The 19,589-nt window shown below is 41.9% G+C and overlaps 1 protein-coding gene across 5 annotated transcripts in view; it reads right to left on the minus strand.

The window, feature by feature from the left end:
- TATDN1 (TatD DNase domain containing 1) overlaps positions 1-19,589 on the minus strand; it is a 51,236-nt gene that overhangs the window by 27,194 nt on the left and 4,453 nt on the right. For 3 of the 5 annotated variants that reach the window (XM_003820466.5, XM_003820465.6, XM_034966575.4), the window contains exons 2-6: positions 7,136-7,201; positions 6,336-6,385; positions 2,997-3,060; positions 378-521; positions 237-279 (exon numbers count right to left, since the gene is read on the minus strand). In XM_003820466.5, the coding sequence (XP_003820514.2) occupies positions 237-279; positions 378-521; positions 2,997-3,060; positions 6,336-6,385; positions 7,136-7,201 (367 nt within the window). Of the gene's footprint in view, positions 1-236; positions 280-377; positions 522-2,919; positions 3,061-6,335; positions 6,386-7,135; positions 7,202-19,589 lie in introns of those variants that run through there. The other 2 variants (XM_034966576.4, XM_063606891.1) reach the window with 2 other exon arrangements.

The following is a 19,589-nucleotide window of genomic DNA, read 5'->3' on the forward strand; positions in this document are numbered from 1 at the left end:
TAATTTCTACCATTACAATAAAATTAAATGGTTAATCAACCAGGGAACTATGTGCTTCCATTCCTTATGAATTACATGCAAGTATGCATGGAATTTGTTTCACTTACTTTTGATATACAAAGGGAAAAACAAAAATATCCTCATGCTTAATCCAACTATACTCTCACCTGATACAAGATATTTTAAAAATCACTCATGATTTTACAATAATTTGTAAAGTCAACAAATTTCCTTACTTGAGTTGAGTATCTTTGGGACAAAACTGCAGTCGGTCAAAATCTTTAAAAAGATAAAGAAGAATAATTACTCCTAACTTATACAGAACAAATTACTTATTTTCAAACAATGTCATTCTAAGAGGCGAGGCTGGCACTCACCAAGTCCACATTCTCCTATTGCCACAACTTTCCCTTTATTGTTTTCAGCAAGATTTAGCAACTCCTTTAAGTAAAGATCAGGGTTATTCTTTTCAAATTCACCACATCTTGTAGGATGACATCCAACTGTAGTGAAAAACATATCTAACAGAAAATAATGTCTTAGGATTATTTTCAAAGTATTTTCTCATATTTATATTAATTATGATATTTAGAGGATATCAAGTAATTTCAACTGGTTTTCAACAATGGCAATAAATTACTCAAATTATAAGAACTGCATTATGTTAATCATATGACAATTTTTAGAATACCTAAACAAAGTAGGATATGAATATGAAAATTGCTTTAATGTATTAATAAAATAATTCAACTTTTTCTAAAGCTTGGCATTTAGGGCTGTAGAATGCAAAGTGAAATTTTTTTTTTTTTTTGAGACAGGGTGCCACTGTGTCACCCAGGCTGGAGTGCAGTGGTGCTATCACAGCTTACTGCAGACTTGACCTCCTGGGCTCAAGTGATCCTCCCACCTCAGCCTCCCACGTAGCTGGGGCTACATACGCATGCCACCACACCTGGCTAATTTTTAATTTTTTTTTTTTGGTAGAGACAGGGTTTCGCTATGTTGCCCAGGCTGGTCTCGAACTCCTGAGCTCAAGCGATCCACCTGCCTAGGCCTCCCAAAGTGCTGGGATTACAGGCCTGAGCCACCATGACCAGCACTGATTTTATCTTTTATATTCACCATTCATGTGACTAACTTGATTGGTATATTTTTGTTTGTTTAACACCTATTCCTCCATTATTGATTCATGTATTTAATATAGCAATAAAAATGTATTCCCTTAAACAGGTTAATAGTGGGGGCGATTTAAAGTGGTGGAAAGGGATTTGTTTTTCTAGCAAGTAAATGAGGTTCACTTATTTGGAGGAGACTCTGACAGCTTGACTTGCATAGAATACAAATGAGAAGTCAAAAACACTTTTTGAATGGCTTAGCTGGGCCTGAACCATGGGAAAGGTATCAAGCTTTCCTCAGGCTCTCATGCAGATGTTTAGAAACAAAGGAAGCAGCACTTTTAAAGCTGTAAGAACAGAAGTTACATGGAGAGGAGTGGAAGAGGGCTGGTAATGGATGTGGGAGAACTTTAAAAAGCATAGCTGTTTGGGGATGAAAAGTAAGGATAAAATGTTCTCATATATCTCAAAAACTCCCTGGAAGATAGTCTATCTTTAATCACCAACAAAAAGTGTCAATGGGGTGGGTGAGGTGGCTTACGCCTGTAATCCCAGCACTTTGGGAGGGCAAGCCGGGCAGATCATGAGGTCAGGAGTTCAAGACCAGCCTGACCAACATGGTGAAACCCCGTCTCTACTAAAGATACAAAAATTAGCTGGGTGTGGTGGCACACGCCTGTAATCCCAGCTACTCAGGAGGCTGAGGCAGGAGAATCACTTGTACCCAGGAGGCAGAGGTTGCCGTGAGCCGAGATCGTGCCATTGCACTCCAGCCTGGGTGATAGAACAAGACTGTCTCAAAAAAAAAAAAAAAAAAAAAAAAAGAAAAAGTGTGAATGGATCCTAAAAGACAAGTGTGGATTTTAGAGAGATTTCCATAAAAATATAGCTTTTAGTAAGTTTTCATACATAAAGGAAACACATCAGTATTTTAAAATACAAAATTTAAAAATTATGTGGAATGTTTAATTCCTCAGTGTCTAGCACATAAGATATGCAAAAAAAAGTTAAATTCGTGAATGCCAGATAAATGAGGTTTTATCTAACTAGGATTCCTTTAATAATCAGTCCTAAAACTTTTAAGATTTTAAACAAATGCAAAATGTATGAACATAAAGCAAGCATATGAGAGATTATATAGTGTTATTATTTGCATTCCTGGTACCTTGCACAGTATCTGGTCCATCTAGTAAAAATTTAATAAAATGGCCCTGCACAGCTTAAGTTAAAAAAGAGTAAATAAAAAGCAACTTGTATCTTAAACAGGTTAAAACACACACATGAATTCCACATCAAAAACACCTGAGGTTGGCTGGGCACGGTGGCTCACGCCTGTAATCCCAGCACTTTGGGAGGCTGAGGCGGGTGGTTCACGAGGTCAGGAGATCGAGACCATCCTGGCTAACATGGTGAAACCCCATCTCTACTAAAAATACAAAAAATTAGCCGGACATGGTGGCGGGCGCCTGTAGTCCCAGCTACCCAGGAGGCTGAGGCAGGAGAATGGTGTGAACCTGGGAGGCGGAGTTTGCAGTGAGCAGAGATCGCACCACTGCACTTCAGCCTGGATGACAGAGTGAGACTCCGTCTCAAAAAAAAAAACATACCTGAGGTTAAACTGTGTACCTGGAGAACTTTATTCTCATTAGCTGAAATCTTAAAATAATCTTCATTGAGCAGTATGAAACAGTTTTATAAACATCTGATATACCAATGAGTACTTTGAATTTTGTCATCTTAATCATGTCCCATTTAAATGAGTCCATTTTCCTATTGTTTCCAGTCATGATCCATTGTATTGTACCTGAAGCAGTTTTCAGAAAGACTTCTTCAAAATTACTTAATTCATTTTTTTTTTTGGTAAAAGAAATATGAGGATACCATTTGTTTGTGCCAAATGCAGTGCATCTTTACTGTCTTGTAGATTTCCACCTGTAATCATAAACTGAAATAGAAAGAAAATAAAATAAGCTGACTTTAATAGGGCAGCAATAACAGTTTCCTAAACATGCCTTCCTACCACTTCCTTATTCCAGAATGCTCTCTGCTCTGTGACTGCCACACACCTACCCTTTAAAATTCAGCTGGGAGATTACCTCCCATGCAGAGTAGTACCTGACTACACCTCAGGGATGTATGTATGTATGTGTGTGTGCATGTAGAGGTGCAGAATTCATCACTAGACTCTGTTAAAATGTATTTATATACCCACCTTTCCTATTAGACAATGCGTTCCTTGAGGACAGAGATCAGGTGTTATGAAAGCGTGAATAACAAAATCAATGATTCAATAGTGTTGATTGATTCAACAGTTCTCCAAGTGTAGTCCAGTAACTCCCAGTAGGTATGTGAAGTCAAAACTATTTTCCTAACAATAATAAGACACTTTCCGTCTTTTTCACTCTCACTCTACTGCAAGTGTCCACAAGGTATTCAAGAAGCTACATGATGTTTGATACCACCAGAGACTGACTACAGAAAAAGATATGAAAATTCAGCAGGCTTCTAGTAATACAGTCATTAGAGATTTGAAAAAACATACAACTGTACTCATGTTGCTAATTTTTTTGTTCTGGAATATACTTATTTTTCATAAAAATATGCTATTTATGTTATCCAGTAGTTTCTTATTTTAAAAGGAATATTTAAAATTTTTTGTTTTAATTTTTAATATAGTATATATCAGTAGGTAAGACTCACACAAACAAAAGCTCTTTGGGGGTCCTCAATAATAAAGAATGTGAAGGGGTTGTGAGAGCCAAAGGTTTGAGAATCAGTGAGTTAATGCATGCTAATGAATTCTCTGTAGGAAAACGTATGGCTTTTGGCAAATAAGCATACTTCTACATAGACCCATTAGAGTCCGCTCAGTAATTAGAATGCCATCTTTCCTAATCTGTTAAAATGAAAATGTCACTAAAGAGTTATGTGTTGATAGTGAGAGCACTGAAGCAGTGCTGCGTAAGGGGCGCCTTCTTCTGAAGACGTGATTCAAGTGCAATGATGTATATTTTTGTAAAGCATACTTCAAAAGTCTCACTAAAATGAATTCATTCTAGGTACAACTTAGGGAGAAAACACAAAACGAAGGTAGAATTGCAAATGATAAATAGATATTTTCATATAGCTATTTAAATCTTTAATATGATTAGATATTGCGTATCCATTCAGGAAACATAGCCATAATTAAATCCTTGACTATCTGTAAAGCAGAAGATGTAAGGCAGGGCGCAGTGGCTCACGCCTATAATCCCAGCACTTTGGGAGGCTGAGGCAGACGGATCACCCGTGGTCAGGAGTTTGAGACCATCCTGGCCAACATGGCGAAATCCCGTCTCTACTGAAAATACAAAAATTAGCCAGGCGTGGTGGCAGGCCCCTGTAGTCCCAGCTACTTGGGAGGCTGAGGCAGGAGAATCACTTGAACCCGGGAGGCAGAGGTTGCAGTGAGCCGAGATCGTGCCACTGCACTCCAGCCTGGGGGACAGAGCGAGACTCTGCCTCCAGAAAAAAAAAAAAAAGACATTAATAAAAATATTGGGAAAACTTTCTTGTTACTAACATACCTAAAACTTTAATACTAGAACAGATGCCTACATCCAGTATTTAAATTACGTAAAATACTAACCAAGTATACTTTTTATTTTACCTACAACTTTACTAAATAGTTGAAAAAAACGGCAAGACAAGAGGGCATCGTCTCCTCTCCCAGTGTATAAAATAACGATGATGGGCCTGGCGCGGTGGCTCAAGCCTGTAATCCCAGCACTTTGGGAAGCCGAGGCTGGTGGATCACGAGGTCAGGAGTTCGAGACCATCCTGGCCAACATGGTGAAACCCCGTCTCTACTAAAAATACAAAAAAATTAGCCGGGCTTGGTGGCGGGCACCTGTAGTCCCAGCTACTCGGGAGGCTGAGGCAGGAGAATGGCGTGAACCCAGGAGGTGGAGCTTGCAGTGAGCCGAGATCATGCCACTGCACTCCAGTCTGGGTGACAGAGCGAGACGCCGTCTCAAAAAAAAAAAAAAAAATAACGATGATGATGATCTCATGGTGGTGGCTTCCATCATACACATAACGAAGGTTGTTTATGCCAGGTATAATACCAAATGCTTTACACTCAATATTTTATTTAGCCTTCATAACAACTCTATTAATTAAGTACTATTATCATTCTCATTTTACAGATGAGAAAACTGAAGTCTAGTGAGATAAAAGACTCTAGGTTATAAAGCTATGAAAAATGAAGTAGGGGCTGGATACCACTTTTGTTATGCCCTAACTATGCTTTTAACTACTACAATATAAATGCAAGGTATTGAATTAAATTTCAGTTTGGAACCATGTCCAAGTAAAAATCACTTCAGTTCTGTCATTCCTAAGTGTGTGTGTGTGAATAAACATTAAGATTAAATTACTCATGGCTAACACATGAAAATTTAGGAGCTTAGTATTTCAGAGTCTGCAGAAAAGCATTGTTTAAAGTGATTTACCAAGCAGAGTGACTATAATGAGAAATTAATGTAACTTTTATCTTTTCATATTATTTGTGAATAATAACAAATAAAAGTTTAGAGTTGGAGACTGCAAAACTCATTTAGTCAGCAGTGTCACTTTCCAAAACAAGTTATTCATCTTGGAGGTAGCAGCTACCAAGTGTCCTGGTAGCATACTACGGAATTTAACCTTATTTCTTAGTGTATGTGTGGGCTAGCTCTCTGTTTTAAAGCTAATTTAAAGAAATATCTATTCATTTGCTTAGTAGAACTCTCTAAAAAGCCATAGACATTTTATCACTGTAAAAATGAAAGTATTACTCCGTTATTTAAATGGTATGCCCAAACTATAAATAGCTACACTTGGTGTCAGGTACATGTATTTTTGATATTGCTTAATTCTGACAAATGCTAAATTATATTATAAAATTGATTAAAAGTTGCCTCTTAAGCCTGGTAATTCACATAGGTTTAAAAAATTTTTTTTCAAAGAGGTTTTGCCATTTATCATATATAAAAACTATACATGAGATTTGTGTAACTTAAATTGCTATGAACAGAGTATTTTGATATTTTGTTTCAATTAACTTTCTAATATCACAAGTAGACAATATGTACCCCAACTGTGGCATTGGTTTGTTCCTTTCTATTCTGCAAAATTTTAACTAAAATTTAGTTAAAAAATGAATTTTAAAAATCTCAAGAATAACAAAACGGATGTTACCTTTTTAACACCAATCTCGACAGCTCTCCCTATTACATCCTGTAAGTCATCTGTAAAAGATAAACTCTGCATTATGAAAACCTGGCAGACAAAAATTTGACTTTTTTTTTTAGCTTCTGTGCAAATGGCTATTTGAAGTTTTATATTTGAAATTATAGACTTCTACAGGTAAGAAGACCTTAATTAAACTTTATTATAAATGTTCATGATCATGGTTTATCAATAAATGTTTCACTTTGTTTACAGTTTTATCCAAAATGCATAATGAGTTCTTTTTTTTTGAGACGGAGTTTTGTTCTTGTTGCCCAGGCTGGAGTGCAATGGTGTGGTCTCGGCTCACTGCAACTTCCACCTCCTGGGTTCAAGCGATTCTCGTGCCTCAGCCTCCCAAGTAGCTGGGATTACAGGTGCTTGCCTGTAATCAGGGCAAGCACCATGCCCGGCTAATTTTATTGTATTTTTAGTAGAGATGGGGTTTCACCATGTTGGCCAGGCTGGTCTCGAACTCCTGACCTCAGGTGATCCGCTTGCCTCAGCCTCCCAAAGTGCTGGGATTACAGGCGTGAGCCACTGCGCCCAGCCAGGAGTTCTTTATTATTTGAATTTTAAGAGCGGATTATGTTGCCCGGGCTGGTCTTGAACTCCTGAGCTCAGGCAATCCTCCTGCCTCAGACTCCCAAAGTGCTGAGATTACAGGTGTGAGCCACAAGACTCAGCATGAATTATGCTTTTCAAGATCTCCTGAGGCAGAAAATTTGTCTTCATAGGAAAGTATTCGCCTTAATAAAGGAAATATTTACCTTGATGCTTTTGAACCCCCCTATAAATTCCTCTGAACATAGGGTCAGTCAAGTTGATACCAATATCTGTAGAAAGCAAAAGTCACTGATTAATTATTGAGTCTCTACATGAAACTTGTACTTAAATAAAAAGCTTTGGTTACTAAACTTTTTGTTCACACACTCATCTACTCAAACAATATCCAAGTGCCTACCACTTGTCAACTACTGTGCTGGAAACACGGGATACAAAGATGAATAGGATATAATTCCTGCTTTCAAGAAACTCACCGCAGAACTGGTAAGGCAGATCCATTATCAGACAATTCTGAAATATTAGAAGTAAACACTGGTACTATGGGACACAGAAGAGGAACACCCAACCTAGTCTGGTGGCTGGCTCAGAAGAGGCTTCCAGAAAGAAGTCATCATTGAACTGAATCTTAAAGAATGAGTGACTGTTATCCAGTGGAAGAGAGGTAACTGCACAAAGAGGAAGCAGTGGGAGCAAAGCCTTCAAGATGGGAAAGAGCACAGTGCTTGTAAAGAGCTACAGGCTGTTCCGGCTGCTGGAGAGAAGAACAATTGGCCCTCTGTATCTCTGGGATCTGGATCTGCAGATTCAGCCAACCACAGGTCGATTGAAAATATTAGAAAATAAAAATAACAACACAACAATAAAAAATAATATAAATAAAAGCACAGTAAGGTATAAAAACCATTTACATAGCATTTACATCAAATTAGGTATTTTAAGTAATCTAGACATGATTTAAAGCATACATGAGGATATGCACAGGTTATAGGCAAACACCATGCCATTTTTATTATTATTATTTTTTTTTTATTGATGATTCTTGGGTGTTTCTCGCAGAGGGGGATTTGGCAGGGTCATAGGACAATAGTGGAGGGAAGGTCAGCAGATAAACAAGTGAACAAAGGTCTCTGGTTTTCCTAGGCAGAGGACCCTGCGGCCTTCCGCAGTGTTTGTGGCCCTGGGTACTTGAGATTAGGGAGTGGTGATGACTCTTAACGACCATGCTGCCTTCAAGCATCTGTTTAACAAAGCACATCTTGCACCGCCCTTAATCCATTTAACCCTGAGTGGACACAGCACATGTTTCAGAGAGCACAGGGTTGGGGGTAAGGTCACAGATCAACAGGATCCCAAGGCAGAAGAATTTTTCTTAGTACAGAACAAAATGAAAAGTCTCCCATGTCTACTTCTTTCTACACAGACATGGCAACCATCCGATTTCTCAATCTTTTCCCCACCTTTCCCCCCTTTCTATTCCACAAAACCGCCATTGTCATCATGGCCCGTTCTCAATGAGCTGTTGGGTACACCTCCCAGACGGGGTGGTGGCCGGGCAGAGGGGCTCCTCACTTCCCAGTAGGGGCGGCCGGGCAGAGGCGCCCCTCACCTCCCGGACGGGGCGGCTGGCCGGGCGGGGGGCTGACCCCCCCACCTCCCTCCCAGACAGGGCGGCTGGCCGGGTGGGGGGCTGACCCCCCCCACCTCCCTCCCGGACGGGGCGCACCATGCCATTTTATGTAAGGGTTTTGGTATCTGCAGGAGGTTCTGGAACCAGTCTCCTGCCGATACTGAGGGAAAACAGTGTAAGGAAGGGAGGGGTCAGAAGACACCAGACTCAGCTATGGTACAGACACTTGTTTTTAAAATACTGGATGCAACAGAAAGCTCTGTTCTGCTGTAGAATATAAGGGAACATGGGGAACAACAAGATATGAAGTCAGACTGTGACTGGTCACAGGCAAGAAGAAAAATGCCTCCCTTATTGAAAATACACATCTTTTAGCAGGAGGAGAATCTCAAAATTTGCAGTGGTGGTAGGCAGCTGACTACCAACAGACTCCCTACATTATTTCTGCCAAGTTTCAGCTTCTTGGTATGTTCTCATTCTAATTTCTGCCAAGTTGGTCCCCAGGAGTGTCTGCTCCACCAATAAGACACACCTTGAAATTGAATGGGAGTTTAGAAAATTTAAGAGGCAGTGAAGAGAGTATTCCAGGCATTTGAAACAATAGGGGAAAAAGTAAAATGCAGAAAACTACAAAGATATTTGGGCACTAACATGTCAACAAAGATGGGTGGGATGTGGTACCCTTTAAAAGGGCTATTAACATATAAACATCATCTAATACTATACATACAATATAGAAGTTTGGTGGAATGGCCCAATCCAAAGAATTACTATCTAGTTTCTTTATAAGTAAGTAAAGGAAATTAGATAAATGGGGCAGACTGAGAAAGGAAACCCAGGGAAGAGAGGAGAGGCCTTTCTGCCTAAAATAATCCTTCAGAGAGGTTTAGTCTAGGGTCACCGATCATCACTGATAATTAGGAAAACAGAAATGGTCTGTATCTCTTTAGACCATTTCCCCTTTGTGCAGTGTTAAGCAAACAATTATTCATAATACTTGTCAAAGACTCTGAGGAAGCCTTTATTCAAGAGAGACTACTGACAGAAGGGAAGGTTTTGCAGAAGGGGGAGGGACTGGGCTCAATTTTGAATACAAGGACAAGTGAGGATTTATTGCCACCAAGTAGAATGGGGATCAACAGATGAAAAATTACTAAGAGGAAACATCAAAGGTGAGGGAAGATTCTGGGTTTACTCAACTTGATGGATTTTTGCTGAAGGCAGGCCAGAGTGTCAGGATATTCTGCTTGAGGATTTGAGATTTGGGATGGGGGAAATGAGGGATGAGAAAGGTCTATAGGTCCTGGCTGATGAGGAAAGCAGGTCCTACGTCCCAGTATAGTCTCTGGGTTTATCTGGGCAGACAGAAATGCAGGAAGACTCCTTCAAAAGTCCCTTGACCCAAGTGCAGTGAGAAGCACTTAAAGGCCATGCAGATGTAGACAGTGGTAATAGCAGCTGACCACCCACCATCCTTCCACACTTTAGCATCATCCTAATCTTTTTTTTATTTTTCTTTTTAAGACAGAGTCTCACCCTATCGCCCAGGCTACAGTGCAGTGGCACAATCTCGGCTCACTGCAACCTCCACCTCCCGGGTTCAAGCAATTCTCCTGTCTCAGCCTCCCAAGTAGCTGGGATTATAGGCGCCCACCACCACACCCAGCTAATTTTTTGTATTTTTAGTAGAGACAGGGTTTCGCCATGTTGGACAGGCTGGTCTCGAACTCCTGACCTCAGGAGCTCCACCCACCTTGGCCTCCCAAAATGCTGGGACTACAGGCATGAGGCACCACGCCCAGCCAGTCTTAGTAAATTCTTGTACCCTCGCACTGCTGGCCCAGATAGTCACAGCTCACCCGCAACAAATAAGTGAGTCTTTCTGAGCCTCAGTTTTCTCACTAGTAGGGTGGACATAAACTTTCTCCTTCTAGCAACAAAATGTGGCTCAAAACCAAAAACAAATATGAAAGCATTTTGCAAATTAAAAGTCTTATTAACATGTAATTATTGGGAACACTGTTATTACAAACACTGTAACATGCCAACAACAAATGGAATTTGAATCAGCTTTAGCCATACTGTTATACCACCTTAAGGGGTTAAGGCTCCCGATCCAAGAATGCATTATCAAATAGCCAAATGTGAGTCAATATGTTTTGAACATTAAGACTCATGATGTAATCATGAAAACAAAGCCACTCAAAATCCTATTTATTTAATTTGTTCAAAATGTTCTTATCTATGTTAAGGGATAGTGAGAAACAAAAACCTTGTATCTGAGAAATGCAAGCACCTTTAAATGATCAGGCCCAGAAAGGCATTTAAAATGTTCACAGCAGTCCAAGCTCACTCCCCTTTGAGCTACATAATTACTTCTTGAAGCCGCTTGCTATGTGGGCTCTAGACTGACGCCAAGTGGCCCTAAAATGCCATACACCCTATAGTTCAACAATACATAGCCAATCACTAACCAATGTTATTTCTGTAAACCAATGAGAATCCCTGATTAACAATTTTTGTAACCGCGCCCCACCTTTTGATTTGTCCTTTAAAAATTTGAGCCTCTCTTTTGTTCTCTGGAGCACTCCCCAACGCAACTTGGAAGTGTGTCCTGGGCTGCAGTCCTCAACTGTTGTGCTTGAATAAACTCTGTAAACTAGATTCTGACCTTTTTGGTTATTTGAGGTTGACAATAGTATCTTTTAAATTAAAAGTCTCTATTAGACGTATGCCTACTGGCATGTAAACTCAAACAAACTAGACAAATACTGTATGAAAACCAATGTCTAGCCAGATCCAGCTAAAGATAGTAAGTAGCTTGAAAAGCTAAGAAAGTAAGAGATACGGGTGGGAGGGAATGATAGGAAGAAAAACAAGGCAAAGTGGAAAATTGCTACTTCCCATTAGGGGAGAAAACTGAAGGATTCATACATTCAGTAGCATGTCACCCTATATAGATCAGTAATGTTTCTTTTTCATTAATTTTCTTCAAATAGCTGGCTTGAAAAGCAGCACCTACTTTATTGTTTAAGAGTTCTTCAAATATTGACTTTTCGTTTTCAAAACAAGGTAAGAGTAGAAAACGGCACTGTTTGTAACCAGGAGAAAACCACAACTCTTAAGTTGAAGCCTCAGTTATTGGGCTCACTGAATCGTGTCACATCACTGTCACCTATGATCTAGGGATACAAAGGGACAGCAAATAAGGCACAATTTGTTTTTTCGATATTGCTCGTCTTTAGATATAACCCCGAGTTTATAGTAAATACAGGGGATTAGAGAACAAGCTCAATGACACTACTATTTAGCAAACAGACAAAGCCAGGAGATAGACTTTCTGTAGGGTGTTGACTTAAAATCACGAGATCTATACATTAAGGAAGAACTTTATTTCTTATATTGACGTGCAACCTGCAGGCTGGGAAGCAGAGCCTTTGGCTGAGAAAAAAAGCAACCATTTCAAAGGAAGAAGTGGGGAACAGGAGTTTTACACTAAATGGGCTGGCTAACGTACATATTTAACAGGTTATAGGAGGAGCTATGGATATTCATGAAAGGTGGACTCATGCATGTATGATAAGCAAACATACATGTTACACAAACCCCATGTTCACTTTGGGGTGGAGACTTAACATTAAAATGCAGTAAAATTAAGCTTTATATGTCAAAAGGTGCACAGCCTGAGTAAACCAGCCAGAACTAGTCTGTGACTGGTGGTCACTTGTCAGGAAGGAATGCGCGGTGAAACTGGTCAGCTGTCATGTCAAAACCACAAAAAAGGAGGGGAGTCTGGCTGTGGTGTCAGGTGGTTGGCTGAAGTCAGCAGAGGAGTGAGTCTTGTTTCTGTTCCAGGGCTGGTTTCTATTTAACGCTTACAAAAAAAGTCTGGTATCGGTTAGTGAGGAAGGGGGTGTACTGAGGTGTGACCAAACTCTCATCTAATCATGGCTGGAAAACTTAGCTTTCAAAGTTTTTCTGGGGTCTCCTTGGCCAAGGTAGTGTCCATTCAGTCAGTCGGGTGGGGCGGGGGGGTGCTTAGAAATTTACTTTTATTTTATGTTTCCCCATTTTAGCCACGATCTGCTGCCAGCAGCACCAATAGCCAAATCTTTATTTTGTCCCATGTCATTGCCAGGGTGGTGTGGCTATCTGTCCCAGATCCATCCCTACGATAGCCAATTGGACATCCTAGAACAACCAGGAATAGAGAGATGGCAGGCCCTCATTAACCCGTAAGGTATAAGAGATATAAGAGCCAAAAGGAATGGCTACAAAATTAACTTGCCTGTAAGTTCTACGCACTGAGCCATCATAATTCTGGTTTTAACAGGGGACTTCTTGCAGTCCTATTATAAGTAATTTAAATGTTAAGAAAGAAAGTATGATGGAGACTATGAATATGACAAACACTTAGCAGTTTGAAAGGGATTTCCCAGGCCAGTTGGAAGCCAACTAAATAGATCATTGAGAGGATTAGTAGTTCATAGCTCTTGTAACCATTTAAGGTTGTTTGGATAGTCTTTCTCTAACAGTGTCTTTTTTTTTTGAGATGGAGTCTCGCTCTGTCACCCAGGCTGGAGTACAGTGGTGCCATCTCGGCTCACTGCAAGCTCCGCCTCCCAGGTTCACGCCATTCCCCTGCCTCGGCCTCCCAAGTAGCTGAGACTACAGGCGCCTGCCGCCACACCTGGCTAATTTTTTGTATTTTAAGTAGAGACGGGGTTTCACCATGTTAGCCAGGATGGTCTCGATCTCCTGACCTTGTGATCCTCCCGCCTCGGCCTCCCAGAGTGCTGGGATCACAGGCGTGAGCCACTGCGCCCGGCCTCTAACAGTTTCTATTTCACCTGAAGTACTTATGTAACAGGAGGTATGGGCCAAACAACTCCTTGTTTGGCTAGGAGAAAATCTACGGCAACTTTATTATCTAGTACTACTTAAGCAAGGAGTTTAGAGACTTTTGTTGAGCTACAAGGCTTTTTGCAGTGTCTGCAGCTATCTTGAGGTGGGAAATTAAAGAAAAATAAAATTAAAAAGATAGAGAAATAAGTTTTCCTGTATTAGACTGACTTGTCCCAGAGGCGGCAACAGGCATACCCCAGACCCAGGAAAAGTCTTGATAATGGTATCTAATGTGCTGTGGAGACTCTCCCAGCACTCCCTCAACATAAGGAGAAGAAAAACAAATTTTCCTTTGCTTTATGGTATGAGTTTATAGATTCTTGTTCTCTGTAACTAGTAACTTCAAGTATTCTGTTTTATCTAAGAAGTACAATAAAGGTCACGAGAAGCCTGTGTAGGCCTGAACTACAGCTGCCTGGGTCCCACAGTGAAGGTTATGGGATAAGCCCATGCCTAGGCAAACCTAGATAACGGACACCTGGGTTGCTTGGCAATGGTCATGAGCAATCCTGAGTTTGTCCTGCCTCTGTATCCCTGCTTTCACACCACTGTAAGCTTGCTTCAAGCTAGCCCACACCCTTTTGTGAAGTGTGTATAAAAGTCAAGTGCTGTCTTTGTTTCGGGCTCAGTCTTTGGACCTGAGTCTGCTGGGCCTGAGTGCACTCAATAAAAGATTCTCCTGTTTCAACCCGAGGTCTCTCTCATACTCCTAAATCCCGCAACAATCTGACTAATAGTGGCAGAGACTTTTCAAATCATATCCTTATTGACATAAATCCCAACACTCGGAATTAATATTCCCAGGATGCTTTGATCTGTATCACCTTCACACCCTGCCAACATAGACCTTTTAGTTTAATAATGGAGAGAAAGGGGGTCCTTCTGTAAGTTTGTGTAAGGATACAGGGGGTTACAAAATATCTCAGCAAGCATGAACCTTCTAACTGTAGGCTGCCGAGCCAACAGTGTGCCCAAAGCTGTGCAGGTGGATCAGACCTTATGCCACATACAAACACACAGCCTGAATGGGGGGCACAAGTGATACTCCTGAGGATGTCTTAATTAGCAGATGCATTCATGAGGAGTGCTGACATCACCAAACTAAACCATGGGCCATTTCTCTTGCAAGCTTTCCAGAATCCACTCACTTATTTTAAATGTAAATATTGTGGGCACTGTAGGGATATATTTTTAACTTTATTTATCTGATGTAGATGACACTTGTCTATCCAGTAGTTCATAGGTCAAGAAGGTCCCATGGTAGGCCGGGTGCAGTGGCTCACGTCTGTAATCCCAGCACTCTGGGAGGCCAAGGCAGGTGGATTACTTGAGGTCAGGAGTTTAAGACCAGCCTGGCCAACACAGTGAAATCCAGTCTCTACTAAAAATACAAAAATTAGCTGGGCATGGTGGCAGGTGCCTGTAATCCCAGCTCTTGGGATGCTGAGGCAGGAGAATCGCTTGAACCCGGGAGGCGGAGGTTATAGTGAGCTGAGATCTCACCACTGCACTCCAGCCTGGGTAACAGACCAAGACTCAGTCTCAAAAAAAAAACATAAAAAACCCAAAGAACAACAACAACAAAGAAGGTCCCATGGTAAAGAATGGGTTTCCAATGTTAAAAACACGGGACAAATCAGAACAAGGGGTGACAATATCTGGGCTTTGAAGCAATTGGACCTGGAAAATCAACAGGAAAAGGGGTTGGTCTGGGTAAGTGGTGACATTAGGGACATCTGAGCAGTCAGTGACAGATATTACCAATGGCACATATCTATTATGAATGGATCAAGGAAGTTGTTGGCAAATCCAGCAATCCAATAGGTTTCCTTCTACTAGCAACATGTGGGACAGCTTAACTAAAGTGTTATCATGCCATTCTCTGCATTGAGACAAGACAGAGGGACAATTGCACAGAGAGGGAAAGGCGACAGTGCAGGTATGAGTAAAAGGAATGGAGGGAACAGCCATTTAACAATTCAGAAAACTGAACCAAGGGAAAAACCATAAATCCCATACAAATCCAAGGGGATTATCTGACAAACTTAAGGGACTGTCCTTAAGTAAGAGAACATCTCACTACAGGAACAAAGCAATGATGTCCTCAGGAGTGGGGGTCATAAGCCCTGCTCAGTTCTGATAAAGACAAGAAGACGAAGCACACAGGTAGCTAAACGTCGAAGTTATCTAGCAGAAAGGCATGGAACAAATTCTATTAGTTTAGATAGAGGCAAATTATTAAATGAGACCCAGTGTCTTTGAATACAGTCCTGGCCCTGGGTCTCACGAAAGCAGTTTATGTTGACTATTGCCTTTTTCTGGGTCTAAAGATGAGGCTCTGGTTAACTGAAGTCTCGTGGAGAGACTGGCACCAACTTCCAAGATTCAGCAAGGGTTGTTGTTTTCAGATGAGACATGTGCGACCAGGAGTCAATCTCTATAACTTAGCAGCACAAGGATTAATTAATAGCATCCATCCAGTAGGCTGGAGGAAGTATTTTAACTGATGTCTCTTCCACTACTTGTCATCACCAAGCTGGAGGTGGTAATACTGGAGTTTATGGCCTGTTGGGAAGCTGTAAAAAGATTCTACAACTTGCAGTGATTGATCTTTATAGCTTTAACAAGCCCCTGGCAATAAGCCTAAAGTTCCCTCCTGTCATTTGGCAGGAGAAAATATTTCCTGGTCTAAGTGCACAGACCAACCAGTAACAATTTCAAAAGGGGAGAGCTGACATTTACTGGTGAGAATGGACTGCAGAATCAGTAATGCTAATGGGAGAGCTTTAGGCAAGGACAGATTAAGTTTCTGTAACTTTTGCCAGCTCGCTTTCAATGATCCCATTAGACTGTTCAACTAGCCCAGAGGACTGGGGGTAATAGGCACAGTGAAAGTGCTGTAAAAGGGCAGATTTAAAAAACTTGTTCTAGTATTTGGCAGGTAAAATGAGTGCCTCTGTCGCTGTGGAATTCAGTGGGAACACCCTAGATAGGAACGGTTTTTCTCAAGCAGCATTTTGGCCACCACCATAGCTGTTGCTTGTTTACAGGTGAAAGACCTACCTCAATGAGAATACATCATCAACCATTAGAAGAACAAAATTTAATCTGTGGGATGGTGGTAACTAAACGAAATCAAGTTGTCACATGGTTAAGGGACCCTAGGGGAGAGGAAATTGTCCTGGAGGGAGCTTCAGGAGTTCACCTGGGTTATACTGAGGGTAGATATTGCAAAGTTTATAGAGCAGTGGGGCAAGAGCTGGAGAGAGCCACCATACAGTAGTACTGTCTACCCCGCTGAATCATTTTGTCTGGATTCCAATGGGTTAGATTATGTATGAAGGTTGTTTGTCTTTGCAGGGTGCTGGGTAGGACTGAATGTCCATTTGGACCTTCCTGTAATTTTGTCTGCAGATTGCAAGCGCAATTTTGTTTCATCCATTTCCCTCTTCCAGACTCCAAGACTGTCTTTTGTGAAAATGAGTCTGGAAAGGTCTTCAGATGGGGAGGGGAGCAAGGAAGAAGGAAGAGCAAGGGGGGGGGGAGGAAGAGGAGGAGGAGTGGGTTGAGTACAACTCGGGAAGGAGCCACATGCTGGGCGGCAGCTTTAGCTGCTGCATCCACTAGGTGGTTGCCTTCGCTGTCTTCTGTCTTGTCAGAGAAATGTCCCTCGACTATGATAACGGCTAGGGCTCAATGAGCCTGAATGGCATCTAAGAGAAACAAAACAGTCTTTGTTTTTGTTTTTTTCTGAGACAGAGTCTCACTCTGTCGCCCGGGCTGGAGTGCAGTGGTGCAATCTCAGCTCACTGCAGCCTCCACCTCCCAGGCTCAAGTGATTCTCCTGCCTCAGCCTCCCACATAGCTGGGATTACAGGTGCGTGCCACCACGTCTGGCTAATTTTTGTGTTTTTTATAGAGACGAGGTTTCACCATGTTGGTCAGGCTGGTCTCAAACTCCTGACCTCAAGTGATCCACCTGCCTCGGCTTCCCAAAGTGCTAGGATTACAGGCGTGAGCCACTGCACCTGGCCTAGTCTTTGTTCTTAATAGGTTGTCCAGAGGAAGTAAAAAATCCTCTGTTTCTACAGCATGCCAAAATCATGGGCAACTCCAAAGACATACGTGCTGTCTGCATAAATATTAACCGTTTCACCCCTGGCCAGTAGGCAGGCCCAAGTGAGGGGATGCTAATTCTGCTTGTTGGGCAGATCGGGCAGTTGGCTGGGGGCCTGATTCAATGATTCCCATCACAGAGACCACCACATAGGCTGCATAATGGAAGCCAGCAGAATTTTTGAGAAAGGATCCATTAGTGGGTAAGGGGGTCTCCCTTAAGTCTATATGAGGTGAGAGAAAAGTGTCTGTAAAGACAACGCAGTCTTTGGGTGCGTTAATCTCCTATTAAAGGCAAAACGGGGCCAGGTGTAGTGGCTCATGCCTGTAATCCCAGCACTTTAACAGGCCGAGGTGGGCAGATCACGAGGTCAGGAGATCGAGACCGTCCTGGCTAACACGGTAAAACCCTGTCTCTACTAAAAATACAAAACATTAGCCGGGCGTGGTGGCGGGCGCCTGTAGTCCCAGCTACTCGGGAGGCTGAGGCAGGAGAATGGCGTGAATCCGGGAGGTGGAGCTTGCAGTGAGCCGAGATGGCACCACTGCACTACAGTCTGGGCGACAGAGTGAGACTCTGTCTCAAAAAAAAAAAAAAAACGCAAAATGGTAGCTACATTAAGGAGGTTACAGTAAATTATGGTTAGGTTAGAAGAGGAGAAAAGTATCTCATAGGAGGTCAATCAACTGGCTTAAAGATGCTGAGTGAGGGGACAGGTGCAAAGGGCCTAAATTGAATGAGAAACATATACAATGAGAGGGGATCCCAGGAGTAACTTTTTGGTAGCCTTGATGAGGCCTGAGGGGGTGGCAACTGCCCTCAGTACAGGAAGGAATGCCTTGTGAAACTGGTCAGCTGTCATGGTGAAACTGCAAAAAAGGAGGGGAGCTGGTCCCAATGTCAGGCAGTTGGCTGAAGTCAGCAGAGGAGCAAGTCTTCCAATCTTTGTTTTTCAGGGCTGGTTTCTGTTCAACTTTTAGGAAAAAAGTCTGGTATTGGTTAGTAAGGAAGGAGACCAGGACCGACCCCTCATCTTGTTATGTTTGGGAATCTTAGTTTTTCATGTTTTTCTGGGGTCTACTTGGTCGAGGCGGGTTCTGTTCAGCCAGTTTAGGGGGCTTAGAATTTTATTTTTATTTCACAGGGACAACCAGCCCAGCTGCTCTGGTAAGTCAGTGACATTAAAAAAAGAAATGCGTGGCAGGGCGCGATGGCTCACGCCTATAATCCCAGCACTTTGGGAGGCTGAGGCAGGAGGATCACGAGGTCAGGAGATCGAGACCATCCTGGCTAACACGGTGAAACCCCGTCTCTACTAAAAATACAAAAAATTAGCCGGGCGTGGTGGTGGGCACCTGTAGTCCCAGCTACTCAGGAGGCTGAGGCAGGAGAATGGTGTGAACCCGGGAGGCGGAGCTTGCAGTGAGCCCAGATTGCACCACTACACTCCAGCCTGGGTGACAGAGCGGGACTCCGTCTCAAAAAAAAAAAAAAGAAATGCGCTAGAGCAAGGGGTTGGTAAACTAAGGCCCACAAGCCACTGCCTACTTTTGTTTGCCTCTAAGCTAAGAATGACTTTACATTTTTAAATAGCTGAAGAAAATCAAAAGAATATTTTGTGACACATCAAAATTATAAGAACTTCAAGTTTCAGTGACCGTAAGTTTTACTGGAACATGGCCACACCTATTTACATACTGTCTATCACCTGCTTTTGAATGACAAGGTGTGAGATAGGAAAAAATGCAAACTGCTTTCTCCTACAGTATTCTCATACTCACAATACTCTGAATTTTTTGTTTGTTTGTTTTAAGTAGAGATGGGGTCTCACTTTGTTGCCCAGGCTGGTCTTGAACTCCCGGGCTCAAGCAGTCCTCCCGCCTTGGCCTCCCAAAGTGCTTGGATTACAGGCGTGAGGATTCACTTCTGACGTCAGGTATGTGTGGGGTTTCCTCTCCCAACAACCAATTCTCTGACACCAGCTGGGTGACCTATAATTTAACTCAAT

This window comes from Pan paniscus, chromosome 7, assembly GCF_029289425.2.
Source record: "Pan paniscus chromosome 7, NHGRI_mPanPan1-v2.0_pri, whole genome shotgun sequence".
NCBI lineage: Eukaryota > Metazoa > Chordata > Mammalia > Primates > Hominidae > Pan > Pan paniscus.